Source organism: Malaclemys terrapin, chromosome 2, assembly GCF_027887155.1.
Source record: "Malaclemys terrapin pileata isolate rMalTer1 chromosome 2, rMalTer1.hap1, whole genome shotgun sequence".
Taxonomy (NCBI): domain Eukaryota; kingdom Metazoa; phylum Chordata; order Testudines; family Emydidae; genus Malaclemys; species Malaclemys terrapin.
Genome location: NC_071506.1, coordinates 128,865,693 through 128,888,660, shown reverse-complemented (window position 1 = coordinate 128,888,660; position 22,968 = coordinate 128,865,693). Strand labels below are relative to the sequence as shown.

General features: G+C 53.5%; 1 protein-coding gene across 1 annotated transcript in view; it reads left to right on the top strand.

The window, feature by feature from the left end:
• Window positions 1-22,968, top strand: part of ADGRA2 (adhesion G protein-coupled receptor A2) — a 115,321-nt gene that overhangs the window by 28,384 nt on the left and 63,969 nt on the right. The window contains exon 2 of the mRNA XM_054017431.1: window positions 14,071-14,142. Coding sequence (XP_053873406.1) covers window positions 14,071-14,142 — 72 coding nt within the window. The remainder of the gene's footprint in view (window positions 1-14,070; window positions 14,143-22,968) is intronic.

The window sequence follows — 22,968 nt, the reverse complement described above, 5'->3', positions numbered from 1 at the left end:
CCGTGAAGCCGGTAGCGCTTGAGCAGCCCTTTTCGCGTGGCTGGGAGTGGGAGGGAGGAGGGGGCGGAGTTAGGGTGGGGAAGGGGGCAGAGTTGGGGCAGGGCTGGGGGTGGGGAAATGGGCGGGGCCAGGGCCCGTGGAGGGTCCTCTTTTTTTATTTGTTAGATATGGTAACCCTAGGCTGTGTGTCCTAGTTTCTTGGGTGCGGCCAGGACTCGCAGGGTCCTTTCACAACTGATTAAAGTTGTGCTGTGGGCATGAGGCCCTGGGGGCTCTCCCCACCAAGGAGTAAAACATCCAAAGTAGTTCTGAATAGCCGTAGGGCGGGGGGGGGGGGGGTGCGCATGTGTGTGGAGGGGTGGGATCTCGCATCCCTTTTCCGGGCCATCAGGACTTGGATTCCTTGTGGTGGAGCCTGGCTGCAGATCACACAGGATGCTGATTTCATCTTGGCCTGTGAGCTCCTTGCCTTTTAAGGAGGGGATTTTATGGCGTGGCAGAAAGTTGGATGGTCCCAGGGGTCAAGAGAACAAAGCGAGCTTCCCTTGCCAGATCTCGCATGCTTGAGACGGAGGAGATCTCTTGGCTCCTCTGCTCCTGCTGGCCCCACGCGAGAGACGGGAGGATCCCAGGCAGGAGAGCTGCGGGCGCTGTGTTGGTGAAGAGGCAGCCACCTGATGTTCTTTGGCAGCTGTGAAGACATCCCACTGACTGCTTGAATGTCCGGTGCCAGATTCTGACCGCATTTACACCAGAGTCAGTCAGAAGCCGCTCCACTGAAGGCATCCAGAGCTGCATAATTGAGGACAGAGTCTGCGCCCCGTCCCTCGTAGTATTAGTTTGCTAATTAAAAAACAGAGCTAATGAATATTTACGGTGCTGGTGGAAGCTCCAAGGGCTCATGGAGCAGCAGAGTTAGAACGCGGGGGGCCTCCAAGCTGTCTGGAATGCTTTAGCTTTGCAGGGAAATCTCACTAGCATTAGTCTTTTCTCACAACAGTCTCAGGCTGCTCTGGGTCAGCCAGGACAGGAAAATTGCAGGACCACTCCTCCCCACCCCATGCAGTATTTTGACCTGTTTGCTTAAGCCAAAAGGCTGTGGGACGGCTTGTGTGTTGCATGTATGTACGTAGCACGCCAAGTGTTTTTTTTAATATACGACGTGTGTGCAAAGTGGAATATATTGAATAAATGTTGGCGTATCTACCTGCGCAGCGAAGTCTTCTGCCTGTCCGTGCTCTGTGTTCCTTGGTTTCGTGACTGGAGTCCCTCCAAGTCCAGGATGCAGTATGCGGCTTTCAGAGCCCCCCGCGGCCTGCTTGGCAAGGTCCCAGAGGACATTCCCTTCTGGAAGTTACTTGAATTCTCTTGGCTGCGAGATTTCACACCTCACCAATGCAGCGTTTGTCTCGGCGTGGCTGCGCTGCAGATGCAACCTCTTGCGGCGTCCCGTTCCTCACTGCTGTTTTGTCTGAGGAAGCGCTGCACCGGGGGAGAAGGGGGGGGTTTATACTTGATGTTTTAAAAGATAGTCAAGGCCCTCTTTTAAAGAGCCCCCCCCGCCCCGAACCCTGAGCAGCCGGTTTATACTGCATACTCCGCGCTGCGCTCAGAGGGCTGCATGTGTCGGGAGTGGGGGATAATTACACGCTGGCTCTGCACAGCCCTGCTGTGGCCACATCTGGAGGGATGTGTATAGCTTAGGGAGGAGGTGGTGGAACTACAGGAGGGGACAAGGAGCTGAGAGGAGACTGAGAGACTGTGAACTGGAAGGTTTTGAGAGGAGAACATAACCACAATCCATGAACGCCTCCCGCATAACCATTTGAATGGAGGGGAGCTGGGAGATGGACGCACTGGCATCTAGGTTTTGCTATTAAGAACAAGGTCCTAACGGTTCGAGCAGTTGGGTGCAGAACACGAGGCTCCCAAGAGGGGTGGTGAAGGCACCGTCCTAGCAGAGATTAATGCACAGGTATGGGTGGTGATGGTGTGGCAGGGCCCTGAGAAGTGCAGGGGAGTCAGTCTGGCTGAGCTAGGCCATCACTGTGTTTCCTGCTCCGATTCAGCACCATTGGGTGCTGTTAGTAAACCAGGGTGCGAGCTTTCCTGACCTTCCTTTCTCCAAACCCCCTCTTCAGCACCTTGTGACAGTGCAGGGCACAGCACCTGCCTTGCATAAGCTGGTGCTCATGAGCAGGGCTTGTGGGTAGCAAGGGGGGACCCTTCAAAGGGTCAGAGAAGCTCCCCAAAAGTTGTGAAGTTTCTCTGTGGCTCGTTGGCCTGCAAAATTGCATAGATAATCCTGGGAGAACAGGCCACGCTGGTGAGATGTCAGGTACTTGCTGTCTCTGGTTAGGCTGGTTATCAAGGCTCAAGAGGTTGTGTGGGATCTGGGGGGGTTATGTTATCCATCCCTACCCCAGGAGCCCCCGGGATGTCCCAGAGCAGGCAAGAGGTTGGAAATGGAAACCTCTTAATGCCCGCTGGTGCTGCACAGCCCTTTTAATCTGCTAAGGCAAACAGGAGAGAGTGGATCCTTCACTTTCAATGGGGGCTCTCTTGAGAGAGTGCCGTTTGCTTTCCAAGGAGCCCAGGCTTTTCTCCAGGCTCCAGGCCATTCTTCCTTTCTCTCCCCATTTGTTCATTTATTTCCCCACATACGCTGGGTTTTTTGTGCACTCAGTGGGGCAACCACGCCTCTGGAGACAGGCTCTGCTCAGGTGACAGAGGAAGAGGAGTTAGATTGATGAGCTTTGTCCCTAGCAGAGACTAGCCCACGACACAGAACCATGGAAGGACTGGGAGTGTCTGGGGTGGGGAGGAGGGACGGAAGTAGCAGGGTGGCGGGTCAGTGTTGAAATAGCAAAGGAGCTGCAGGTTGGCTAGCATGAGGGTGACTGGGTAAGGGCAGGACTGGATTAGCAGGGAGTGCTGTAGGTGAGAACTGAGGTACCTCAGCAGAGCTGGGGCGGGGGGGTAGGCACTCCGCTTCCCCCGGTCATTAGGAGCAATAGCTGGATGAGGAGAGGAGAGTGGGGATTGTACCAGCTTGTGATGGCAGTCTCACAGCAGTCAGAGGCTTGTGAATCTTCGTTCGGTTGTGGCGCTTTGCAGACCACTGGCTGGTAAGCAGAAGAGAGCTGGGCTGGAAGCTGCTCTTTGTTCCAGAGGGTACATGGTGGTCTGGGCAGGCAGAGGAACCTGCCCTCTGTGGGAGCTGATGCTTTCCTCAGGGCACGTTTCCCATGGACATATGGTGCTTGTTTGAAGGTGCTATTCGCCACCAGCCGCTGGGTCTCGTGGAAGTAGATGCAGACTGTTCCGTCCAGCTGGGATCCCTGGCAATCCCAAGTACATGTCCGCTGTGATTACATAGGATCCACGTGCATGGAGTTCTGTGTGTGAGCGTTTCTCCTTTTGGTTGCTACTAGCACATTGGAAGCAAAATGCTATAGATGAGAAATAACCAGACTCCCACTGTAAATACACGCTGTGACTGGGTGAGCTGCTTTGCCATGGGCCAGTTGATGCAGAGCTGACCTGACGTAGGAAGTTGTGACCCTTGCGTGCATGCGTAATTCTGCACAAGGCTTCTTCTGCCTTGGTCTCTGCTTTAGAAGGAAACCTCCTCTGATCCTATTGTTAGGGACAGAAGGTGGATTAAGGAGAGGGAACCCCCTCAGATAAGAATTGGGTTGGGTTGTGAAAGCAGCTGCTGTTGGAATTAAAATCTCCTGGAATAATCTAGGCCTGGGATCCTTGAGTCCTAGACCTACTTTTCTATGAGGCATAAGTGCAAACTGTCAGGAGATGTCTGTCACAGTGGCTGGTTCTGGACGGGGACCTGTCTGACAGTAAGTGGTCAAACCATTCCCATTGACAGTTGCCATTGTCTGAGCATTGCTGGAATGTTTGCTCAGGGCTGGTCAGAATTTGGATTCACAGACCTTCTGCTGGGGGGATGGACACTCTGGCAGACAGGTGGGTTGAGGGAATCCTCAGTTGGTTAAAGCAGAGGAGCCAGACGTCAGGCTCTGCAGAATCTTGGTCCCAGGCCAGGGTAGATGCCGGCTGCCTCTGCAGCCCAGCCTGCCGGAAAGGAGCTGCGCTAGCTGGAGCAAGGCCCCTTTTATAGCCGTGGGGTCTGCAGAGCTGGCTCTGCAGCATGGGCCCTTTGACGAAGGGCAGGGCTCAGCCCAGCGGGTTCGGCTAACCGGAGTCCAGTAAAACCGGAGCTTTTCCTGCATGTGCATATTTCTGCTGATTATTTTTTGCCTGGGGCCTCTCCAGGGCCGGCGCGCTGGGGAGGAAATGGTGAGACGTGGCAGGCCTGGAATCCCAGCCTGCTGTGGTTTCTCAAGCCTTTGACTTGTGGAACCAATTTGAAGGCTAGCAGGGCTGCTTGTCATTTCCTCTCCCCTCTTTCAGTGGAGTCCCGAGGCTCTGTGGACACAGCAGTGCCTGGTGGCAGCCCCTCATTAACACAGGATACAGCCCAGCATCTCGCTCAGGCCAGCCGCTCCCTAATTGCTTACAAAAGGGAAACGGGGTGGGGGAGGGAGGAGAGTGAGCACGGGGTGATGGGCATTGCTGCGGGGTGGGGCAGCTGCTAATTGACTGGGTGTTAGAAGCAGAACGCTGGCACTGCTCCCATTCTGAGCGATGGCTCTTGGAGGTCTCCTGGCTCCAGCTCCTGGGAGTCCCCCGTATGAGGTTTGCATTTGGAAACCCTGAGATTCTCCTTCCCCAACCCTACTTGGGTCTCCTGGTGCTTCAGGGGCTGCTTGTACCCTCAGCAGAGGGGTTTCAATGTATACGTAACTCAGGGTGGCCATTCCAGAGGGAGAGAGAGGGTCAACTGCAGGGAAACGTCCATGCGCTTAGAAACTGAGTGCTCCAGGGGCTGCTAGAGAAATGTCCAGAGGCTGGCCAGGGAGCAGCAAGTCTGACCCGGGAGGGCGGTAACACCACAGGCCAGCATGGGTGAGGTGTGTATGTGTATGAAGTGTCATTTGTATTGCAGTGGAGCCTAGAGGCCCCAACCAGGGATTGGGGTCTTATTGTGCTAGGTGCTGTATGAACATATAATGGAACGATGCTCCCTGCCCCAAAAAGCTTCCAATCAAAGTACTTGGTGAGAGGTAACTAAAGCTGCAACAGATGGGGTGGAGCACCAGATAAGAGGGAGACCATTGTGATTGGTATAGCAAGCAATAGTCAGAGCACACATGCGTACACACATAAGAACGGCCATCCTGGGTCAGACCAAAGGTCCATCTAGCCCAGTATCCTGTCTTCCGATAGTGGCCAGTGCCAGGTGCCCCAGCGGGAATGAACAGAACAGGTAATCATCAAGTGATCCATCCCGTTGTCCAGTCCCAGCTTTTGCTGGTCAGAGGCTAGGGACACCCAGAGCATGAAGTTGTATCCCTGGCCATCTTGGCAAATAGTCATTGATAGGCCTATCATCCAGGAACTTATCTAATTCTTTTTTGGCCTTCACAACATCCCCTAGCAATGAGTTCCACAGGTGGACGAAGAACTTCCTTATGTTTGTTTTAAATCTGCTGCTTATTAATTTCACTAGGTGACCCCTGGTTCTCGTGTTGTATGAAGGAGTAAATCACACTTTCTATTCACTTTCTCTGTACCACTCATGATTTTATAGCTTGTTGGCATCCTTTCGTCTGCGAGAGATGGTGGGAATTGCAGCCTATGACGTAGATGGTTTGTAATGTTTCATGTGACTGAATAGACCAATCTGAAATTTGCGTGCTCTTTGGCAGTTATTACAAATATCTACATCTTGGTTGAGAGCTGCTTGCTTCCTACACGCTCTTTTCTCTTCAAGTTGTAGGTGCCAGCTCCTGTCACAGACTCTGATGACCTGATGGAGACAATGGCACCAGTTGTTACAATCACTTGCCAAGATTTCCCATCGGTCAGGAACAATTCCAAATTCCTTCATATCTCGCTTGCATGTGTCTATATAGCAAAGCTCGGGACGTCCTGTTGTTCTTGTTCCCTCTGATAGCTCCCCATATACATGTCCTTGGGTATGTGTCATCTTCCAATCTCTTTTCCAAGTGGAACAGTCCCTGTCTTTTTAATCTCTCCTCGTATGGAAGCTGTTCCATCCCCTTAATCATTTTTGTTGCCCTTCTCTGTACTTTTTCAGATTCTAATAAATCTTTTTTGAGACAGGGCGACCAGAACTGCATGCTGTATTCAAGGTCTGGCCGTACCATGGATTTATATGGTGGCAGGATGCTATTTACTGTCTTATTATCTATCCCTTTCCTGATGGTTCCTAACATTCTGTTCGCTTTTTCAACTGCCTCCTCACATTGATTGGATGTTTTCCAAGAACCATCCACAATGACTCCAAGATCTCTTTCTTGAGTGGTAACAGCTTATTTAGACCCCATCATTTTGTATGGATAGTTGGGATTGTTTGCCCACATGCATTACTTTGCATTTATCAACGTGGAATTTTGTCTGCCGTTTTGTTGCCCAGTCACCCAATTTTGTGATGTGCTTTTGTCACTCTTCATGGTTAGCTTTGGACTTAACTATCTTGAGTAATTTTGTATTGTCTGCAAATTTTGCCTAATCTCTGTTTACCCCCTTTTCAGAAAATTTATGAATATGTTGAACAGCACAGGTCCCAGGACAGATCCCTGGGGGACCCCACTATTTACCCCTCTCCACTGTAGGGTGACCAGATGTCCCGATTTTATATTTGGGGCTTTTTCTTATATAGGCTCCTATTACCCCCTACTCCTGTCCTGATTTTTCACACTTGCTGTCTGGTCAGCCTACTTCACTGTGAAAACTGACCATTTAGTTCTACCTTTTGTTCCCTGTCTTTTAACCAGTTCCTGATCCATGAGAGGTCCTTCCCTCTTATCCCATGACTGCTTAAGAGCTGTTGGGGAGGGGCCTTGTCAAAGGCTTTCTGCAAGTCCAAGTACACTATCTCCACTGGATCACTCTTGTCTCACATGTTTGTTGATCCCCTCACACGCTCATGTAGGGGGGGAGTGTGTATATGTGCCTATGTATATATCTCATTCTGAAATGTTCCCCTCTGTATTTATTTTTCATTTATTTGTTAAGAGGCCTTGCTGGCCAGAAGATGGACTGGTGGGAAGAGAGGAGTTGGGCCCCGAGAGGCCTTACTAGTTCCCAACAGTGAATGGGCTGGAGAAACCGAAACAAAATCTGGAGACATCCACATACATGCTGGGTTTTCTTAGGGGGAACTAATGGAGTCCGTGCCCTGGTCTCTGCCTCCGGCACACACACAGCAGCCATTCAGCCAAGCTGGAGAAACAGCCTTTATATAAACAGCACCAACTTCAAACATCAATAACCCCTTCTCTCCCCCCTCCCTCCTTCGGTAACTGAGCCTCTCCAGGGTGCTTTTCCAGTCCACGGCGAGGCATTTTTTCCCTTTGCTTTTAAAGCATGTGTGCTCACTTGTACATGCAGACCAGCCCACTGGCAAAGTACATAGCTTCATCTTCTGTGTTTCTTTCGTGCATGGTGGAAACACTCTAGGCCCGTTTCTGATTGCACGTCCAATCCCTGTATTTCTGACAGGCCTTTTAGGAACACAGTGGTCTGCCTGGGCCAGCACCAGATGCTTCAGAGGAAGAAATCCTGCAGTCTCACTGATGAGAAAATCTGCCCCAGAGAAGTTTCCTCCTAACCCTCATTAGTTAGCTTAGTGCGTGCCTTGCAGCAGGAGGGTTTGTAGCCCTTCCCAGGTTCCTGTTTGTTTTATACTTAGTATAATATCACTGGATATTCGGTTATTCATATAAATGTCTAGTCCCATTTTGAAGCCTGCTAAATTCTCAGCCTCCATGGTGTCTTGTGGCAGTGATTTAGCTCAATTTAGTCCCAGAATCCCTCGTCTGTCCTCAAGCGCCATATCCAGCAAGAGCAGGCCCTTCTCTGCATGTACCAGCAGAGAGACTCAAAGTGCTTTACGAGCAGTAAATGAACTGAGCATAAACAGGGAGGCTGGGGCCCGATCCTAATGCGGGGTGCTGAACGCTCTTCTTTCCAGGCACTCGGCACTTTAAGGGCTTGGCCCACAGGTGAGCGTTATCTCTAGGTTGCAGATGGGCAAACTGAGGCACAGAGCAGTGAAGTGACTTGCCCAGAACCATGTCATGTTAGGAATAGACCCCAGGAGCCCTAACTCCCAGCCCCACTGGAGAGCCCAGGGATGGGCAGGTAGCGGGTTGGGGCGGAACACGGGGTTAGGGCCTGGCTCTACACTGGTGTACGTTTCTGGGAGCCTGGTGGAAGGCAGGGAGGAGCCAGGCGCGTTCCAGGAGGGGGGGAACCCTGATGGAAAAAAACCCCATTCTGCTCTTCCCATCTCCCCAGCTTTGGGATGCACCCAGAGGGAGAAGGGGAGAGGGGCTGTAGCTCTGTTATCCCAGTGACAGGAGAGTGGTGTTTCTAGCCTGCCGGGCCTCTGTATGCTCCCATTATCCCTTCCCCCAGCACTAACCCTGACCCTGCCTGCTGCTGCCCTGCCTGCTGCTGCCCTGCCCTCAAGCAGCTGGAGCCCGCAGTGCTTTTCCTAAACTGCTAATTGTCCCCCACTTCCTCTGCTGCCCTCCACTCCTCGACCAGCCAGAGCAGGTCCTGCCCCAGCTGCTTCAGCTGCATAGAAGCCAGCGACCTTGTTCAGGGTTGCGTGGGATTGGAGTTGGACTCCCAGCATGCATTCCCCAGTGAACCCACAGTTCTGTTCCTGCTGGTGCCACAGACCTGCTGTGTGGAGGGGAGTGAGCGGGGGGAAGTTGCTTAAATCTTTCTGGGCTCTGTTTTGCGGGATGAGGACGCCCGCCACAGCAGGGGGCAGGGTGAACTCATTCAAGCTCTTTAGGCACTCTGGTCAGCTCGAGATAGTACCGTTGGCCAGTCAGTTTGGGTGCCTCGTGCCTGCGTGTGACCGTAATGGAATACATCAGTCTGTTTTATTAGCCCCTCCTCAAAGACAGCTGTCAGTCTGCTAGCCCTGGCCCCTGTTTGGCGCTGCAGAGAGTCGGGCCTCCCCATGGCACGCAGGCGTCTCTCTGGCACACCTGGCTGCTGCTGGAGGCGGGGACTCTGTTACGGGAGACCGATGAGTCGTGAAGGATTGTGATCTCCTTGTGTTGCTGTGTGAACCGTGTAGCGAGCTGAAAAATGCCCGGGGCTGTCTTCTGTGGCCCAGGCCTTAGCTGGTCTGCTCCTGTCCGTGTTCAACATGACTGTTGGGGCAGGAGTTGATGTGCAGGGAAAATGAGGGAGGCATCATCACGGGTAGCTGGTGAGGCTCCTCCAGGACTGAGGCTGGAATGGAGCCGGGGGAACTGGGAGCAGCCTGGCTGGTGTAAATCTGATCCCCACTGATCTGCACGAACACCCCAAAAACGAGCAGCCCTCCAGTCGTTCCAGGCGAGGCATTTCTTCCCCTTGCCATACAGAAGAAACGTCAAATTGGTTTGCTTACCTTCAAGAGCAAGTGCAAGACTTGGTTGACGAATCCCTTTCTGGCTCCCTCCCAAATACAGGCAAACTTTATACTGAGTCAGGTGCAAGCTGTTTGTCTCCAAGCAGCAAGATATTTGTTTACCTTTGTGCTGGGAACATCCTCCCACTTCCCATGTGTCCACCGTCTTCCCCACTCCCTTTAACCCCTCCTGCACTGGCCTCCCCACTGAGGGCACCTCCTTGCTTTCCCTGCTCCCAAATGGGTATCCCGTGGTTCTTGTTTGTCCAAGCATCAGCTCTCTAGGAAAAGGACTTGTACTCCACGTGTTTTGTAGCACACTTCGTGCAGTATTTGTTAGTAGATAGTGTCCCACGTGTGATCGGGGCTTCACAGAAAGCATGGAAAGCATTGTCCTGGCCCGAGAGAGCTTAGACCGGGTCTGTGCGAGGCAGCAGGGAGGGCACAGGGCATGGCAGGGCCCTGGAGTATAGGAACAGAATTGCGGGGTGACTCCAGTTTGGCATGTGCACATGTTGTGGTGCTGTTTGGTTATTTCTGTATTGAAGCAGGTTCTCTCGGGGTATTTGGGTGGCCTGTTCCATTATGGGATCTATTTCTTTGGTGGAGTGTCCTTGTTTGATGAAGGTGTTTTTGTGTGTGATAAGGTGTGTATCCCAGACTTTCTCCTTGGAGCATATTCTGTGGTCTCTGAGTGTCTGGCTGTAGATAACAGATTTATTGGTGTGTTTGGGGTGGTTACTACTGGATCTGTGGAGGTGGGTGTAGTGACCTGTGGGTTTCTTGTGTATAGTTGGGTGCAGCACCCTTGCTGATGGTGGTGTCTAGGAAGTTGATGCTAGTGTCACCTAGTTGTTGATGCTAGTTGTCACCTATCTGGAACCCAACGGGGTATCCTCTGTTAGACTTGACTAGCTGCTTGTATCCCGCTGGCCTTCGGGGCTGGCTGGCTGGTGTGCCTGAGCAGGCCCAGTTAATGGTGTGAGACCTGACACGCTCCATGCCTGCTGCCCCTCCCAGCCGTCAGCCCCCTCTGGTTTTATAGGGATAGGTTTCCCCCTCTGATGTGCTGCAGATGTGAGGAGCTGTCTCAAGCAGCAGGCGAGTCAGGGCTCTGAGAGCCAGGAGGATGCCGGTCTGCACGGGGGCTGTGATACCATGTCAGAGGGGCAGGGCAGGCCAGTGAGTAGCCTGGGGAGTGTGGAGGGTGAAACGGGGGGCACTGCACAGACCCCTACATGTGACGTCCACCTCTGGGGCAGCCCAGCTTCTCCTTGCTGGGGCTGGCTGTGCTGATCTCCCACTCCCAGACTGCTCCCCTTGCCATGCTCCTCGCTTGATTCCTAATTGCAGCCGCCCAAGCCAGATGGAAAGTTCCACCTCCTGGATGCTCAGTGGTGGCAGGTCATGGCCCGAGGCCTCGTTGTGGAGCTAACAGGGCTGAAGTGTCGCCCTCAGACGCTGTAGAGCCGTGGTTCTCACCCTGGGGGACGTGTATCCCTGGCCTGGGAGTACACAGGGGTGTTCCAGGGGGTCCGTCAACTCAGCTAGATGTTTGCCTAGTTTTACAACAGGAGACATAGAAAGCGCTAGAAAAGTCAGTACAAGCTAAAATTCCACACAGACAATGACTGATTTATACTGCTCTATATACCATACACTGACATGTAAGTACAATATTTATATTCCAATTGATTTATTTTGTAATTATATGGTAAAAAGGAGGAAGTCAGCAATTGTTCAGTCATAGTGAGCTGGGACACATTGGTATTCTTATGGCTGATTTTGTAGGCAAGTAGTTTTTAAGGGAGGTGAAACGTGGGGGTATGCAAGACAAATCAGACTCCTGAAAGGGGTCCAGCAGTCTGGAGAGCCGCTGCTCTAGAGACTTCCCTCTGGACAGCTTCTGGCCATTGGGATAGGCAACATGACGTGATGAGGTGGGAGATCCCGAGTTGACACTGGGGGGCATTCCTTAACCGCCCCTCTCTGCCCACCTGTCCCCAGGAGAGCTTGTGGCAGAGAGACTTTTCCTCCTGCTGCTTCTTTTCCTTGCTGTTGCCTGCTGCAGAGAAAGGGGCTGCAAACTCCTGCTGCAGCCACCATCACTCTGCAAAGCCTGAGGGAGGCCTGTGTTGATCAAGCAATTGGCCCCTACAACTGCTCAGGGTCTCCCTATTCTCTCTGCTCAGTGTATGTGGGGGCCTTGGGTCCTGCTAGCTTGTGTCTGCCTGCGTTTTCCCAGCTAAGACACTCTCCCTGCCCCGCTCTCCAGTTCCCTCCTGCAGAACAGAGATCTACCCATTAGAAAACATCAGCCCTGTTTCCCTTCCTTCCCAGGGGCTGATGCAGAGCTGTTCCCTAGGGCCTCTTCTCCAGGCCACTATGAAAGGTCCCAGCTGATGACATTCTGCTGCTTCCCCTGGAGAGGCCTCTTTGTATTTATAGGGCTTGCCACACAGAGGGACTGTGTGACTGCGGTGGGTGGAAATCTCGCCCCCGTGGGTCTCTTGAAAGGGCGAAGGAGGCTGGAGCAGCTGGCGAGGGGAGGGCAGGGCACCCTCAGTGCTGAGGCAGTTAAAAGCACAGTGGCTGACTGGTGGCCCTTTTGGCAAAAGGCTGCATCTGTAAGTGCTAATTGCTGCTAAAGAGCTTTAATGAGCTGCTAGCTGAATTGGTGGGTGCGTGTTCCTTTCCCTTCCTCTCCTTTCACCCAGACTGGCTTCCGCTCCTCAGCCGGAGCAGGACTGAGGGCCCCCTTTGTGGTCAGCTAAACTGTTTACTTTGGGATAAAGAGTTGGTGCGGAGCGGCTTGAAAGGCCCTGCGCCCGGGAGCTGCTGGAATCCTGACTCGGAGCCCCGCTCAGGGACGTGCAGAGGGGACAAAGCCATTACCGCCAAGCGGCTCTGCAGAACGGCCTTCTGAGCCCTTGCAGCCCCGAGGCAGGGAGCCAGAGCCAAGGCTGGGACTGGACGGGAGTGAGGGAAGTGGGGAGAGAGACTGGGAACAGCTGAGTCCAAGTCTAGCAGTGGCCTATCAGGAGTACAGGACACATAATCTCTGAGCTGTGGGGTGTTTCTGAACCATGTCCAAGGCTGATCCCGGCTGGGCCAGCCTCAGGGACACGATCACTACTTGCTGGAGCGATGTTGTAATCATTCTCGTAGCAAATGCACCCGCTGGGGTGGCTGTGACCCGTCCCTAGTCGGGTCCTTAGAGCTTCGAGACCTTGGAGGGATTTGTGGATTCTGAGGGCCGCCGGCAGGGTTGGGGACAAAGGCAGGAAAGCGGCAGAGAGACCCAGGCAGGTAGCAGGCAAGTAAGGAGGGAGTGGGAGTCTTGTGACCAGCCTAGCCGCTGGCTGCCCCTCCAGATAGTGGCGTGTTCTCTTGTCTCCAGGAGCTGCTTGCGGTAGAGGATGCTCATGCACTTGGACAGTCCCAAGCGCTGGTTTCCTCTGTTGTTTAATGAGACGTGTGTAACGTAGACTTGGCAGGCTCCCAAGCCCGGTGCCCCTTCCCTGCAACCTCAGGGGACCCCTCAGCCTCCTCCCGACACAGCCAGGCTGCTGCTGCTTGCCCCAGCACACACTGAGAGCCCAGGGCCCTGGGCTCCTCTCCCCGCCAGCGCTCCAATTGCCTTCTCTCTGGCCCCCACCTCATTGCCCTCTGACCCTGCCAGGCCACAGCTGCTAAAGCCACCTTCTGCCCTGCCCAATGGCCCTTTCCACCCTTCCACTGGCCCCGTATGTGCGCCTCCGCCTGGCCGTCCAGACCCTGCTTCCAATCCCATGCTCCCCCCACACACACCTGTCAGGTAGGGGTCTCCCAGGGGTGTCGGATGCCATTTCCTCTCCCCCCCACCAACCCATGCTGTACCCTGCCAGCGGGGCCAGCATCTCCACCCCATGTGTCTCCTCCTTCCACTCTCCCCCTTCGCCGCCTTCCACACTGCTCCCGTAAGTGGAACAGCCCCCTGGTCCCAGCACACCAGCCTCCCCATTCAACCCCTTCGGAAAGAGCTGCTGCTCCCGTGCTTCGCCGGGAGAGAGACAGAGTCTGAATCCCTCTTCGTGCCACCCTCCTCTGGCTCATCCCACTGCCTCTCCACTCCCCACACTAGTTTGCTCTGGCTCTCCCATCACATGCAGTGCTCCTACACCCCTGCCCACCCCGCTCCTCCTTCCCTCAGACTCCTGTCTCTCTGCATGATGGCACTGTCACAGTTTTGAGGAGCTGGGGCGCTGCTGAGGAGAGCTGCTAACGGGCCATAACTATTCGTATGGGACTGAGAGATACAGGAGGTCAGACTAGATGATCGAATGGTCTCTTCTGGCTGTAAACATTACAAAGCTGACACATCTCAGTGCGTACGTTGTGGTGTCTCCAGTTTTGTTCCCCCACATCTGGCTGTGGCTAACAAAGCTGACTCCCCCCCTCCCCCCCACCGGACCACACACCTAGCTTCAGCCGGTCATGCAGGCATTTGCTGCTTGTTTAACTCAGGTTGAATAACCCCCCTTTCCCCCTTTCTCTTTCCCCCACAGGCTTTTGAGTAACAACAAGATAACGGTGCTGAAGAATGGCTCTTTCTTCGGACTGCGTGCTCTCGAGAAGCTGTAAGTGCCAGTCGGGCCATTGTGAGTTCTGAGCAGCTCTGGGCTCCTAATGAGGGACTGGGAAATTAGTGACCAAAGCAAAGCAAAAATGAAATGGGCGTGGAGGGGGAAGGGAGAGATTTTTGCTGCTGTGAAGGGGGGAGGGGGAACTGCTTGGTGTTGGAGGGGTTTTGGTAACTAAATGAAATACGCAATCCAGTGTAACCTGCTTTTTCATTGTTGCTATAAATATGGGGAAAATTGCACTTAAAACTCCATAGCACTGGCTGATGGGAGCAGGGGGGAGCAGCTGCTGTGTGTCAACATGCGAGGCATTCGGCCTGTCTCTTCCTCTACGTGAAAACGTGTGCGCCTGAGCTCGCCGTGCTGTCCCTGGCTTGTTAGGTGTCTCAAATCACTTTGTACAGGATGGCTGTGGGGATGCGTGGCCGGAGGGCAGAGTCTTTCCTTTCTAGGTTGCTGGTTAAAGCCCAACCTGTAGACCAAAAACGTTCACCCTGTCCCCACTGTGGTGGCCTGTGTGACGCGAGTTGGGAGGGTCTGAGTCCAGTTCCAAGCAAGCCGGCATTCCCCCTGCAAACACTAGCAGCACAATTGGCTCGCAATGGCCCTCGACTTGCAGCCTCAGCAAAGAGGCCAAGGAGATAGGGTGTCCCTCTGTCCTCTACAGGAGGTCTCGCCAGGATAGGTGTGAGAAACATTAGCTGAGCTTTTCCAAAGCGTCTAGATGGTTTTGGCACCCATCTTTGAGATGCCTTGAAAGGGCCTGATTTTCAGAGGCTGGATGCTCAGCAATTACTGAGAATCAGATTCCTTGGAAAAAGAACAGGAGTACGTGTGGCACCTTAGAGACTAACAAATTTATTTGAGCATAAGCTTTTGTGGGCTACAGCCCACTTCTTCGGATGCATAGAATGGAACATATAATAAGACGATATATGTATACATACAGAACATGAAAAGGTGGAAGTTGCCATACCAACTCTTTGGGTACGTCTATACTTACTTCCTGGTCCGGATGTAAGCCTCTTGTCTAGATGCGATAAATCGATCCCGGATTGATCCCGGAAGTGCTCGCCGTCGACGCCGGTACTCCAGCTCGGCGAGAGGAGTACGCGGCATCGACGGGGGAGCCTGCCTGCCATGTCTGGACCCGCGGTAAGTTCGGACTAAGGTACTTCGAATTCAGCTACGTATGTAGCTGAATTTGCGTACCTTAGTCCGAAGTGGGGGGGTTAGTGTGGACCAGGCCTAAGAGGCTAATTAATTAAGATGAGCTATTATCAGCAGGAGAAAAAAAACCTTTTGTAGTGATAATCAAGATGGACCATTTCGGACAGTTGACAAGAAGGTGTGAGGATACTTAACATGGGGAAATAGATTCAATTTGTGTAATGACCCAGCCACTCCCAGTCTCTCCTTCTCCAGTTGGGTGCCCAAGGGTGTGCATATGTGAGGGAGAGAGGGAGGAGTGAGGAAGTTTGTGTTGCTTCTTGGCTGTCGGGCTCTCACCTTCAACCAGCCCTAAATCCCCATGCTTGTACCCAGGACTCCCGCCTCCAGTGTTTGCAGCCCTGCCCTGGGATGTGGAAAACAAACAATTTGGGTGGAGGATGCAGCCGCTGTGGCGCGGCACGGAGGGTGTCAAGAAAGAAACGGTCTCGGGGAGTGAAGGGAGAGGTTCTCTCGGGGACTCCAGGAAATGAGTTCCACTTCAGAAGCTCATTGGAAAGCCACGTTTGGGTTGAAAGCATCTGAGAGGGCATTGATTTGTGGGGTCCCGTATGAAAAGCGACATTGTCCCTCGAACAAAGTCAACGTTCTCATCTCTCTGTGAAAGGCATCTCTCTGGTGGGAGCCTTTAATAAGGGGAGATTTATAGCCCTCATATGGATTTGATCTGTAGGTATGTAGGAGAGGGGTCCGCACACTGAGGGGGTTTTGTTCCCAGACGCTGCCTTTCTGAAGGACTCCTGCATTCCAGCAGTGAATCGGGGACTCTGGCTTGATGTATTGAGTGAGACTGAAAGTGCAGCGTGTGCTCCCTGTCCCGGGAGGGAGCTGAGGTTCCCCAGCAGGCTCTGGCGAGACTGGAGCTGATGGAGCTAGCCCAAAGCGGCGCTGTAAGTGGCTGTCTCGTGGATGAGGATCCGCGCCGTGCTCCCCAAGGCCCGGCCTGGATGCTCTTTGGGGGGATGACAGGGATAATGATGTTGCGTCTCCATCCCTGCGGGGAAGCTGGGCTGCAGTGCCTCTAAAAGGGGAAACAGCAAAGTTTGAGTCAAACAATCACTCGTCCTGAGGAGAAAAGGACTTAGTGATTTCAGGGCCTTGCAGCTCCATGCCAGCAGGGTGTGCGGGATCCCACGGCACAGTTTCAAAAACAGGGCTTTGCCACGCCATGCTTGGCCAACGTTTTTCTTCGCTCTTACTGCAGTGAGCTTATTGGTTGTCACTCCCCACCCCAGAAGAGGTTGTATTTCTCTAAGGTGTGAGATCCATGTGCCTTGAGGTCCTCTGGGAATGAAATGCACTATAGGGGTATGTCTGCCGTGCTCTCTGGCCAGTCCAGAGTTCTCTGGCGTAAGGGCGGGTGTGTATAACATATAGGGAAGAGGGTTCCACTGTCACTTGGGGGAATCAGCAGCAGGAGCAGTTCGACTGATACGAAAGTTGAAGATGATGCTCCCTTGCTGCTTTTGTCCAAGGAGCTCTGTGATCTACAGACGATAACTAGCCCCATTGCAAAGCCAGTATTCTCATTGCTGTTTACGGATGGGGAAATTGTGCAGGGCAGACTAAGCACCGGGCCCACGTACCTTCCCAGCGCCGGTAGCAGAACACCCAGGAATTGGTACTGTCCGTAAGACCTAGGCATTCCCTAGCTTCTGTGCAAATGAGTAACGGAGAGTGAGGAGGGGTAACTAAGCGGTCCCCGGACTGTGGGACTGGGGAGGTGGAATCTGGGCTCTCGCAAACGTCTCTTGCTGGGCAAATTTGGCTTAAAAACAAAGCCCTGAACCGGGTGCCAGTTCCTGCAACCCCTCCCCTAGCCCTCACATGGCACCACTGCTGTTCCTGCCTCCTGGACTATCTGCCGCCCCCATCCACCCTGCTAGCTTCCAAAAGAAAGGCCACTGCAAGGCCTGGTTTGGGTCTGCTCGTTCCACAAGCTGCACAAAGCAGTGCAGGTAGCAGAGTTGGGTCCCGGGGGTGGTGAGAAGAGAGGGCATGTGGAGGAGGAAAGGGGGGGAGGCCATAGAAGAGAGCTCTACTGTGCTGTGTCAGGCCGAGTGAGCCCCTGTGCAGCTGGCAGGGAGTGCACACAAATACCCCATTCACGCTGGGCTTCCGAGTCCCCTCTGCAGCACTCACCAAGGCTGCTAATGACTCACCGGCTGGGAGGGAGGCGTGTGGCTGTCTTAAAGCTGCATAGCCACGCAGGGAGCTGGGGCTGTGAGAGCGCTTGTCCAGGGGTCGTGCGGCCGAGTGTGAAGGGGTGCTGAGCAGTACCCATGGTCCCCACTGACTGGGGAGGCTGGGAGAGTGAACGCTCAGCGGGTCAGGGTCGCTTGTACTGAGGGGCCGCGGTAAGGACTGAGATGCCTGATTTTAGGCTTTCTGAATGGGAAAACTCTCTGTGTGGCCCCGTTTCTCCTCCAGTCTGGGCATGCTGATAGCCACCCGCCTTTGCAAAGTTCTCCGAGCTACATGGGCAAAAGGCGGGAGGCAGGCTCTAAGTGGGGCTATTTCCCTTCGGCACACCTGGCCCTGCGGGTATCAGTGACTCTGGAGGCCACTCTGTTGACCAGGCGGTAGAGGAAAAGGGCTGAACAGACCCCTGTAAGTGCTGGGTCCCATGTTCCAATGCTGGGTGAAAGGGAGTGTCCAGCATGGTCTGACTGCTGCCTGAGCGGAATCCCAGAGATGCTAGGCGATGGAATAGGCAGGGTCAGTGTGGGGAGCTGCTGAAAGGGAAGGGTGGGGCTGGGAGAGGCAGGGTGTGTTCTGCTAATGAAGAGTGACAGGCTGTAAGTGTGGGGCTGAGAACACCGGGAAGGAGGGGATTCAGGCCGCCATAGGGCAGAGGAGGAAGGGGGGGAGAAGGCTCACGGTCCTTGCAGCCAGTGTCGCAGTTAGTACGGTTCCCAATCAAAGGGGCCACTAAACAGTGGGTCTGGTGAAGAAAGCGTCCCTGTAGTGGAAGTGAAGTGGCATGGCCCAGCAGGCTTGGCAGCTCTGCTGTGGTGCTGCTGGTTACTCCCTTTGGAGAGCCAGGCCTGGCGCAAACCTGGGTTTCATTAGCTCCAACTCAGGAAGCGTTTATTAACGTGAGCCATGGTCTCGTTATACGGCATGCACCTGCCTCAGCCACTAGCAGATCCCAGCTGCTCCTTCAGGGGATGGGGCTTCTGGAATGTCCCTGACGTGCTGGGAAGCAGGCGGGGCTGTCGTGTGAATGCAGCTAGCAAAACTTGCCTTTCCCTGCAGAAATCTTCCATAGCATGCACTGGCTGTAGCCTGAGCAGGAAACTGAGAGATTGCTGGGGGGCTTCCAGCTGTTTCCGGTACGTTTGCCCATACGGGTGTCCCAGGCACATGCATTTATACTCTCCTTTTGTGAGGCCACATTTCCCAGTGCTCTGCACCTGCAACTGGGGCCAGATTTTCAGCAGAGCTCAGCAGCCAACGTTCACCCAACCTGCGGCGCTAATCCAGCCGCGTGTGTGGGTGTGCGAATTCTGGCCTTGGTATCGTGTCTTTCTTGTCAAGGGCGGGCAGGTGGGGCCCCGAGCCTGAGAATCTCCCATTGTTCAGGTCATTCTCATTTTGGTTGCCAGCAATTCGTTCTCTTCTGAACGGGGGCAGCTGGGAGCCCATTGCAATAAACAGGAGATGTGGCAGTGCAGTGGCACAAAGCTGGGGAGCTGTGGGATCAGCCCAGATTCAGGAAGGCTCGTGAGACTGAGCATCTTGAGACAGGGACAAGGGACTGCCCCTCGAATGGCTGCAAAGCACCTGGCCCAGCACAAGTGCTACTCTAAGCCTGAATAACATGCATCTTTTGGCTTGGCCTGGGCTGCAGGCTTTAGACCTAATGGCAGTATCGTTTTTCTGAGCCTGTCCCCAGTGTGTTTGGATGGGACACTTGCCAGATTCAAAGCCGCCGCTGAAGTTGTCAGTGCAGCCTAGAGGGTTTGATTACATTTCTTCTGTTAAAGTTAAGGAAAGAGATGTGCCTGAATCCCCTAGGCTGCTTTGGGAAACTTCGTCCAAACTTATTTGTGAAAGCCAGATGTCCTGATCTGTGTGACTAACACCCGAGACTGAGAGAGAATTCTTTCCACGGTAACTATCCTCACCGCTGCACTTGATCTCAGCACGTCACTCGCCTTGGACAGTGAAAACGAGGACTAGAAACTCTGTCGTTTGGAAGCTTGTACCTTCCACCAACAGAAGTTGGTCCAATAAAAGATATTCCCTCCCCTTCCTTGTCTCAGTCATATCCTGGGACCAGTATGGCTACCTCAGCACTGCAAGGAACTTTCTGTGTCGTCTGTTTCCTTTTCCGACTCCCCTGTGCTAGCATAGCATGGTGCTCTGATGTTTGGGTTGCAAACTCTCTAGGGGAAGTTTGTCCAAACATTCTTTACAATGAACTGCTTTTAAAAACAAACAAACAAACAAACCATGAAATCCCCTGTTAATACTTAGCTTTGCCCAGTCATTTTTTTAAACTAAATTCTAAATTTGGGGCCTAAATTATTTGTCACTGTCCCTTTAATCTCAGATTATTTTATTCTCCTCACCCACTTACTTTCAAAGTGTCAGGTCATATCCTCCCCTTGATCCTGGCGCCAAGCTCTCATTAATGGGAGGGGATTCATGCTCCCATAAGGGTAGAAAGCAGCCTGGAACGTGTTTAAAAATTTACTTTATGGATCTGACTCCTTAAGCAAAGCGTTCAGTGGGGGGGGGGGAATCACGGCTAAGGATGGTCCGAAAATATACCCTCATGTAGGAAATTTGATTTCCTGAGTCAACAGCCTCCATGTTTGTTCCCCGCAATCCTTGAACTTGACTTCTGAGTTCCTGCCTTTTCTCCACCGTCCCGCCTCTTTGCATACAAATCTGAAAAACTCTTGTCTAATTGGGTTGGACCCCTGGGTGCTGAAAATCTCTTTAAAGTCTCATTCTTCTCGTAGCCCTGAACAAACAGCACGTCCTGATCCCAGTGTGCGCAGAGCGGCATTAACCTCCCGGTCACCTCTGGAATGTTCAAATCACACCGGGAGCCCAGAGTCATCAGTCGGGAGGTGGGGGGTGGGCTGCTCCCTCTTTAGCGTTCCCCCCCCCGTCTCCTCCCCCGTGCACTCCCTCCCTCCCCCCGATTGCCACTCACTCCAGCAAGCAGTGCGGCGTGCTCTGCGGAAAGTAATTGTCCTTGACAAGGGCTGTAATTGTTTTTCATCAGCTTGATTCGGAGCTGCAGAGATAACCCGTTGACCCCATGCCCTCAATAGCTGGACAGAGGGATGGACGGACCGGGGGGAGGGGAGCAGGGGGCTGTCCCCACCGTGGCAGCGCCCAAGGAGGACTGGCTGCTGGTGTTTCTCTGTGGAAATGTGCACCCTGTTTTTTTCAGAGGTGCTGAGCACCTGCAAGGACCATCCCATCCTGGATCTCCCTTTGGCTGTCAGCAGTGGTGTGATGTGTGTGTGCAGGGACAGGAGGAGGTGTGGGGAGTTAGCAGGGATGGGAATTTGCTTCCCTTTCTTTGCATTTACCAGGCAATAAAACCCAGGATTTGTTTCTGAGAGAAGACTGAGTTTGCTGGCCTAGTCCCACTCCCCCTCCTACCCATCAGCCTTGTGCCTCTTCCTGTGGGAAAGTGTCCAGCTGATGGCGGCAGGAGTACAGGGGTGAGGAGCTGCATGGAAATCTCAGGGGGGGTCATTTAAATGCACATACGCTATCCAGCCCGTCTGTTGTGATTGTCAAACGTAGCACAGCATTTGAGGGCAGTTGCCACAGTCCATCCCTGAGGTGGCTGCATTTTCCTGGCCAGTGACTGACCCTGGTAGATTGTATAGTTTGTAGCACGCCTTGGCATCTCTGGCTGTTGGATTGTGTGGTCATTGTTGTGATGACCAGACAGGGGCAGCCGTGACTCGGACCCTCTGGATGGAGCAGTGATCTCTTGTGCCTGCCTTGCCTGCCCTCACCCGAGCATAGTCCATGTGCTGCTTGTTATCTGTGCGTCAGGCGGGCACAGAGTGGGTGCCCTGGAGACGCCCGGTACTCTGGCATTTCAGCTCAGCCTCTCTAATGATTTGCAGCTACGTAATGAGATTAATGAGTCTCCGCGGGGCTGGTATGCAGCCCAGGCCGCCGCGCTCATTAGCAACAGATCAGCTTGGAGCTGTCCTTTCCCACCAATCTAACCTGCTCTGGGAAGCCCCTAGGTACTTGTGTCGCATTTCCCTTAGCAGCGGCTGGAGGTGGCTGCAGTTTACAGATGCGGGGTGGGGGCCAGGTGGTTTGAGGTTGTGAATAATCTGTATTTGAGGGCAGGTTGGAGAGCAGCCCTGCTAATCCTTGGATGGGAGCATCATTGTGCTCCATGCCAGTAAAGAGCCCAGCTTTGACTGGGCTGAAGGTTTATTTCCCAGGATGGAGCCGCCCATCCCCTCCTTCCTTTAAAGCCCTCCACGTGGGCAGGATCAGAGCACAGCCCCACTGCTGCCATGTGGCACCGTCACAAAGGAGTGTGAGCTCCCCAGGGCGCATGTGGTTCTGCGGTTGCCAGGTGGGGTGTGTTTGAGAGTCGGTTGCAGGTGCTGGTTTCTGAGCTGAAGGTGTGGTTTTAAATGCAGATAAGTGAAGTTAGTGCTGGTGGTGGGTCCCAGAGGCTGTGGTGCTCTGGGTCGCTGGACAGTCTGGGGTAGGATAATCAACCATCAGTCAGTTTATCTGTACATCCAAGGTACTTATATGGCTCCCATAGCCATGATATCTGAGCACCTCCATCTTGAGTGCATTTATCCTCACAATACCCCTGGGAGGAAGGGCAGTGCGGTTATCCCCCCCCTGCTACTGATGGGAACTGGGGTGCAGATAGGCTAAGTGACTTGCCCAGGGCCACACAGGAAATCTGTGGCAGAGCAAGGGCTCAAACCAAGGTCTCCCAAGTCTTTCGCTAGCACCCAAATCAAAGAGCTTCCTTGCTTTGCCTCCACCAGTGTGTCTCATACCCAGCCTGCAGGGACAGCAGGGGGAGTTGGCTCTCTATGGCACAGTCATTCCTCTGGGGCTGCCAACAATCTAACCTGTGTGTTGGAGATGCCTGTTGTTTGCTGGGTCCCAGTCCAGACTCATTTAGCTCAGGCCCACTAACAGTCACCGGGTGGGAATGGCTTTCGGCCACTACGGACCTGGCTGGATTTGAGCTTGTGACCTGTAGAGAAAGGGGTGTCCCTCTCGTACAGTGCTGAGTGTCTCAGCTGAGCAGTGATGGGGAATTGGGCTTTCTCTGAATTGTGGCCATGGCAGCTGATGATACTGTGGCTCGGCAGGGCAGGGCTGTTCTAACGGGTTGACTAGTTCAGTTTAAAGATGAAACAAACAGCCAGCTCCTGGCTCTCTATAGGGCAAATTAATCTGGGGCCTTTCCCCTGCAAAGGCGCGGGCTGTGTGCATCGCAGGAGTCCCCCAGAGTCTGAATCTCGGGTGCCGTGGTTGGGTGCGGGAAGATGCTTGCCGGTGTGACGGAGCCACGCAGAGTTGGGTGTTTGCAGCTTCACTCTCTATTTGTGGCTCTCAAAG